Source organism: Brassica oleracea, chromosome C9 (assembly GCF_000695525.1).
Source record: "Brassica oleracea var. oleracea cultivar TO1000 chromosome C9, BOL, whole genome shotgun sequence".
NCBI classification, from domain to species: domain Eukaryota; kingdom Viridiplantae; phylum Streptophyta; class Magnoliopsida; order Brassicales; family Brassicaceae; genus Brassica; species Brassica oleracea.
This window is the reverse complement of record NC_027756.1, coordinates 37,167,361-37,175,299: the sequence shown is the minus strand read 5'-3', so window position 1 is coordinate 37,175,299 and position 7,939 is coordinate 37,167,361. Positions and strand designations below refer to the sequence as shown.

Here is a 7,939-nt window from a genome sequence, read left to right as displayed (position 1 = left end):
GGTTGCTGTCTGTCGCGAACGGATTGAAGCTGAGACGAGTCGCGAACGGGAGCAAGCAGCTATCGGGTCGTGAACGTGCTGGCTATTGAACGGTATCGGGTGGCGTCGAGCAGGCTGAGATCGTGTTTCGCGAACAGGCTGAAGTCGCGAGCTGAGGAACGGACTGAGGTCGCGTGCTGAGATCGGGAACGCCTTGAGTATGGGGTTTTAGGTTCTCGATCAGATTAGGGTTCGTCGTCGGGTTTAGGGTTTATCGCCGGGATGAGATTAGGGTTTTAGGGTTCGGACTTTAGCTTAGGGTTTAGAGCGTAATCGTGCTGATAACGTGTTGTGAAACTAGAGAATATAATCTGTATGTTTTATATCTTATTCATAAACATAAGGAGCCCTTTATATATATGGAATTACACCGTCATAGAATAATGAAAATACTAGAGAAAAGAAATACAAATATGGAAAAAGTACAAATCATAAACTAATAAGAAAAATGGAAACTAGGGTTTCTCTCTCTCCAGCGACCGGCTCTCTCTCCAGCCACCGGCTCTCTCTCTCTCTCTAGGGCGCGACCATCTCTCTTTCTAGATATGAGCCGGTTATGGACCGGGCTGGTTATGGACATCCACGATATGATTTATAACCGTCTGAATATTTTCATATACAAACGAAAAGTTATGTTTCAGTTAAGTCACATATTAATATTTTGCAACATCTTCATAAGCTATAGGTTATACTTTTCCATCGTTTAGTGGGTTTTTTATACCACACCAATCAATCACTCAATCCGCAATTCGCTGCACACCAAATGCATAGCAATCACAATTCACAACTAATAATGAAATCATCTTTTTAAAAATCTATTGATGAGATATTTGGGGAGAAGGAATGAAACTGAGGGAGAACAAGTCAACGAATGTGATCCAAGCCCCATGAAGACAACCAAGTAGGTGCTAAATTGACTGAGGGTAGGGTCAAAAAAACTTATCCCTCCGATTTTGATCGGCGAATATAATCTAGCCATTGGATCAAGACTTGATCCAATCTAAATTCCGACTTCAAGCCGTTGCATCATCACTCTCGTCATCATTTTTCTTTGTTCTTTCTTGACTTTTAGTTTCTTAATAAAACTACGACTATGCATTTTAATTTCCAAAAGCAGTAAGGCGTCGTCTAAATTACAAGTAATCCTATCAAATTAATTAGTATGAATGCACTGTTTTTTTACTTCACTTTAATAATGGGATTTTTTTGAACAGTGTATTGTCATCAACTAAAAACTATCGTTATTTGATATCTATACAACGATTATCTATAACTTAACAAACCTATAGCGTCAAAAATAGATGAGGATACAAATAACACTACGCTCATTTATTCTTTAACATTAGGCTCATATATGCAGTGCCGTTCTTAGATATACAGAAAGTTATAACTAGTTTAAAATTTGGAGCATTTTTAATTTACATAATTGATTAATATAATTTTGAAACATGTATAAAAGTTCTAAAAACGAAACGATAATCTACAGAATTAAAACATAATTATTTTCTAAAATTTGGCTTACTAACATTGAAACTTATCATCAAAACCATTTTAATGATTTATTCTTAGGTTCTCTAGGTTCACCAGCCAACAAAATTTTATGTAAATTATTTAGAATCCGATCTAAGACAATCCGTCTGCAAAACTGGGGTTATATATATGTTACATGTATGTTTACCTGGACCTGACTATATATATGTTGGATCCATATATATATATATATATATATATATATATATATATATATATATGAAGATCATATCTAGGAACTTGGATGTAATCATTTTGGATATCCCTTAGAATTACAGGAACCTTTCGTTGTAATCAAGAGGGGGCGATCTTCAAAGATATTTCTTTCCAAGAACTACATGATAAAATATTATGTTAAAAACAAATATACATGATAAAATGTCCAAATAATTAAAGTTATTTATACAAAAAAATATGATGTTTATATGAGTGAAGACAAATGATAAAATGCTAAAGCTGGCTTGTGTTTTAAGGATGCTTCGCTTTTCCGCCCCATTACTTATATATGATGTTCAACTTACCCCAAATTTGCTCATATCCGTGGAAACAAAGTAAACGACTTTTTATATTAGCTTTATTGACCAAAGTGTCGCTTAAGATACGTACATGCATGATTTGGTCTTCTTCGCAGGATCAGGGACTGCATGGCTACACGCATTATCGTACACGATGGATACCCGCAAGGTGCAACCATATTTGCTTTATATATAAAGTAAAATTAACTAGTGGAAAAGTAGAAATTTGATCAGGTGGTTGAAAGTTGAAACTACTCTCACATATCTCATAATTACATGTAGACTTTGATGAGTGATGTGTTAAGATGTGTTACAAAGGCTTAACTGTTTACTCCAGTGTTTTTAAAACCGGACTGGAAGCTGAACCGAATAATTTTTGAGTTACGGTTCAATATGGTTCGATCGGATCAAACTTGTTTCAATAATCTGGATTAATATATGTCTAGTGGATAGATTTAAAAGTAATGTTAGTAAATATGAAACAAAATTAAAATATAAATGAATTTAAAACATAAAACATTATAAATATAAACTAGTTGATTTATAGATTTTTGATAGTTTTAATGATTTTTATCAGTTTAATAACTCTGAGGTCAAATCCGGCTACCAATTAAAACGACTGAAAAAGATATATTTATGATACATGTATAGGATGTACTCAGTGTGTCCGAGCGTGACCGGTTCACGGTCGAACCAATTATTAGACCCAACCCGACTATGTAACCGGTTCATGGTCGAACCAAGTTCAACCATGAACCAGGTCAGTTCGGTTTTAAGAACCCTTTACTCTTAATATGTTTTCTTAAAAACGGGGTTTTAATCTACTTTTTTCCGGAAATCAAAAACAGGTAGTGAAAAGTAAATTCGAAAATTGCTTACTTCGATTCAAGCCGGATCCAACAAGAACTACTTTTTGAGGGATAAGGAAAACTGCAATCCATAGTCAGGGCCGACTTAGGTATAAGGACAAGAAGAGCGTGGGCCCCGGGTCAAATTTTTTTTTTGCATAATTAGTGATTGAAAGGGTCTAATTTTTTTAAAAAAATAAGAAAAATAGCCCAAAAATTTTAAATTATCCATAAAATATATGTAAAATTTATTTGAAAAACTATTTTGCCTAAGGGCCATGATTTATTTGAGCCGGCCCTGTCCATTGTGTTAGATCTCTAATCAATATACTACTAAGGGAAACAAAAACATAAAATTAGACCAAACTTGCTTTTAGGAAAAATATTTAAAAGATATTATACCCTATAATTAATTCCAGTAAATCAAACTATATCCTATACTTAAGCCTAACGTATTTACTTTTGAAAAAAACTAACATCTAAACTATTTTTTTGGTATGCTTTATATCACGGTTATTAATGCTGAAATTTGTAAAACAATTTTATGGTAAGACTAGATTAATATCCACTCCTTGCGCGGTTTGAGCATTTTATATAGAAATTATTTTTTGTATTATATGTTTTACATATAATGAAATAATAAATATATATTGAATAATTAAAAGTCATTAACTATTACATATATAATTAAATTACCATGAACATATAAATCAATTTTATTAATTCAAATAATAATTTTTTTTCTATTTTATAGGATATATAATTAAATTTAAATGATATTAACATACATAGTATATTTTTAATATTAATGTCAATTAAATGATGATTTCTAGTCATATGGTTTTTTTTTATCATTTGTATCTTTTATAGCAAAATCTTTAAATTACTAACAATAAAAATTTCACTCTGTGATTAATAGTTATAGTAGTTTATAATTTAAAAAAAAATTAAGTTGTCAATGTTTGTTCAAAGATACTATCAAAAACAACTTTTCAAAGTAAATACCAAAATTAAAATATTTATATATTTTACGTGGTATATAGTTTAATTTAAAACGGTATATATATATATATTTTAATCTTAATAATTAATTAAATTACACATCTTACTTATATGATTTTATAATCATTTGTATTTTTTCATAACAAAAAACTTAAACTATGGATCACAAAATTTGAATATGAGACTTTTAACAATTTTTCGTAATTTATAGTCGTTTTTAAATGAGGTTAATGTGGCTGTTTGATTTATTTTAATAATTTAAAATTAAATAAATATGATAGAAGATATACTAATTTTTATTAGATCGTTATTATTCAAAATCATTAATTGTCATATATATTTTGCCACATTAGGTAATTCTCTATCATTTACTAGATTTTGACCCGCACGTCTGTTCGGATATTTTTTTTTTATATAAATGTATTTGATATTATTACAAATATTTTAGATATATAATTTCCATTTTAGTTTTATATATTTTGTAACTATATAATATTGTTGTTTATATTTATTATTCAACATTATTAATATATAGTAATTGTTTCATACATTTTACTTTGTTATTAATTTATATTACTTACGAATATATTTTTGAATTAGATACAATAAAATAACAATCTAAAATAATCAATTGGAGAGCCTCCTTCAAAATTTTTTTTTTTAATTTATACATTTTGCATGTAATACTTGTTTTAATTTATTTATTTACATTATAGAAAATATATATGATTAATATAATTTATATTTACATGTTGTGTTTACAAAATATACTTTAACATATATCATTTTAGTATCTTAAGGGATTTATAAGTAAAAACATTATTTTGTTTAAATAATATAGCCCTATTTTTTTAGTAAATTTTATTGATATATGATATTTTTTTGATGTTATGATATTAAGCCCAATTTTCTTATTAAGATTTCAAAAATATTAGATTACTTTAATTTTACAAAATCTATAGTTTGTTTTTTTCATGGTGCATTTAAAAAGTTATTCTTAATTATCTATGATTTTATATTTTGTAAAATTTGAAATATTATCACTTTGAGTTTTGATATTTATTTTCAAAATTGTATATTTTGTCAAGAAAACTTTGAAAATTACACAATATCAATAGATTTTGTTTTAATTAAAATAAAAACAAATAATTTTATAATTAATTTTTGATTTGTCATTAATATTTTAAATAAATTATTAAAATTACAAAGTTTTCTGAACATATTTTTAAATAGTATATGAACTAAAGGTTATTATATAATATAATATTTTTATTTATAGACATTTTTAAACAATATATGGTTGAGAGTTTCAAAATAAATAAAAGGATAATATATAGTTGTAAATATAAAATTTTAAATTATTTTAATAAATTTATTTTTGTATAAAATATTATATAGTTTATGAATTTTGACTCATTTTAATGATGAGTGATAATTCATTTAAATGAAACATTTTAGAAAACAAAAATTGTTAATTTACCTATGTAATATAATTTTGTCATATATAATTCATAAATCACTTCTATTTTTATATAATACATGATATAATTATATAATTTATAATAAATAGTTTAGAATTTTATTTACTTGTTTTAGAATAAACTTGTAATTAACACTGATTTATAATATATTATATTATTAATAACGAAATTAATTAATGTGTTATTTTATAAAAGATATTTAAATTTTTAGTAAGATTTTGTTAGATTCTTTCTCAACAGATTTTCTTATAATTAAAAAATAATATTCACATTTATAGTTGGTTTATTATTAATGTAAATAATAGAATATTTCATATTAACTAATTCCTTAAGAAGTCCTACTATAATTTGTTAATAATAGATAAAAATAGAACCCTAAATTAATAGTTAAGATTTAAAGAAATTATAAAGAACATAAATAATGAATTTATTGTTAGTTTAATAAAAGTCTTATTATATAATTAGATGAACTAATCTATTTCTCTAATAATTTTACGAATTATCCTAGTGATGACACGTGAATGCAAAAAGAAGTTATAATGTTTTTGAATTAATAAAGAATATTAGGTAATTCTGTATCTTTTATTTAAGAAAATAATAAAGAACATTAATAATGAATTTATTGTTAGTTTAATAAAAATTTTATTATATAATTAGAAGGACCAACATATTTCTCTAATAATTTTATGCATCATTTTGGTGTTGACACGTGAATACAAAAAAAAGTTATAATGTTTCTCAGCTAATATACAGGGGATTTTAAATAATCAAAAAAGGAATTTTCGATGGATATTAGACGATAACAAACGCCACCTCTGTTTCTCAAAAATCAAAAAGGAATATTCAATATAAAATTAAGCAATTCTCCCTCAACAAATTTCGCAAAGAAAATTAAACAAACCTTCGTCAATGACCATTAATTTTACACAACATAGTTTAGTTTATATGATTATATCTTAATATATTAGTCGTGTTGATTATGATATCTTATGTGATTTTGTTATTGTGTATTTTTTAAGGGTTTCCGAGTGTTAATCTAATTATGAAATAACTAAATCTAGGTTCACTTAGCCCTTTTTCAAAAAAAAAAAAAAAAAAGTCTAGGTTCACTTTTTTAACAAGTTCGAATTAAAAGAGATATAATAAAAATACAATAATATTAAAACTAAAAATTATTTAAATATCTAATGAAAAAATTAAAACCATCTTTTAAATTTTAAAATTTACAATTCAAATCAAATTGGATTTACGTATCGGTCACCTATCGGTTTAACCGGTTAACCTCGAGATTTAGCGAATTTTTACGGATTTTTAAATAGTAGATTTTCTTAAATCATAAACTAAATCATAAACCTGATTACATATCAGATTACCGGTTTACTGGTTCGATCGCGAATCCATATTGGATTTTAAAACGCTGATTTAAATGCAAAAATGTTTTAAATAGACACAATTTTTACAAATTAACAAAGCATTTGTAACATTGTTAATAAAAAAATTACATATTAGTCATCCATCGTTTCAACCGGTTAGCCTTGATATTTATCGGATTTTATGGATTTTATCGGATTTTTAAATAATGGATATTTTTAAAACATGATATATGACAAGACTTGCTTAGCCAAAGCTACTAGTGCTTTTCTTTTGTTGAAACAAAATCGCTTAAAACTTGCTCGCGTTTATAGTTATTTTTGTTCGTTCACTTGGATCCATATATTTATTAACTATCACAACCGGAAGGTTAAAATTAAAATCATCCGGGGGGGGGGGGGGGGGGATCATACAGAAAAGCCGAAGAGCTGAATTTGCATCTAATTATATACTTATATTTTTGTCTGTTTTCAATGAATTTTTTCCATATCGGTTGATATAATATCCAAGAATTTTATACGAATTGCAACAATAATCGAAAGGATAAGAAAAACATAAAAGGAATTGGTTAAACAAACTTAAGTCAAAGTCTCTGATGGAGAAAGAAGGATATCAATGCCCGTGCGTTCGGTCACCAAACTCCTCCTCGATCGCCTCCGTGACGACAAAGCGTGACGCATCCATCAAGTCAGGGCTTAGCCTAAACATGAGCACACAAAACTCCATCTGATTCAACGCACCGTCTCGATCGAAATCCCCTTCGTCGATCATACACCTTACATCGTCGTCCGTCAGATCTCCGAGTCCAAGAACCGCTGATGCGTTTCGCCGCAAGCTCTCGAAAGTGATGACTCCTTTGTCTCCGTCCATGAGGAGCTCGAAGCCTTTGCAGAGCTCGTCGATTAGACCTTCTCCTCCGAGTTTTCCGGCCATGGCGGGGAAGAGGTCGTGGAAATTGGGTTGTGGGTTTTGGTGGGTTGGTCTGGTTGAGGATTGAGGAGTCGCCATTTGAGCTATAGAGTGAATTGAAATTGAGAATTTTGAGAGATGGGTTTTGGAGTCGATGATGTAGAAATGAGAGTGGATTTTGTATATATAGAGGAAGAGAGTTTTGGGGTTTCGGAGAAGGAACATCCATGGAACTATGGAAGCC

At 28.1% G+C, this 7,939-nt stretch overlaps 1 protein-coding gene across 1 annotated transcript; it reads right to left on the bottom strand.

Annotated features, from left to right (window-relative positions):
• Nucleotides 1-7,211: 7,211 nt before the first annotated feature.
• On the bottom strand, nucleotides 7,212-7,939 carry LOC106315536 (calcium-binding protein PBP1). Its single transcript, XM_013753292.1, is given in 3 exon segments — nucleotides 7,212-7,811; nucleotides 7,814-7,885; nucleotides 7,888-7,939. Coding segments are annotated over 3 exon segments (522 nt in total). The 5' UTR covers nucleotides 7,925-7,939; the 3' UTR covers nucleotides 7,212-7,398.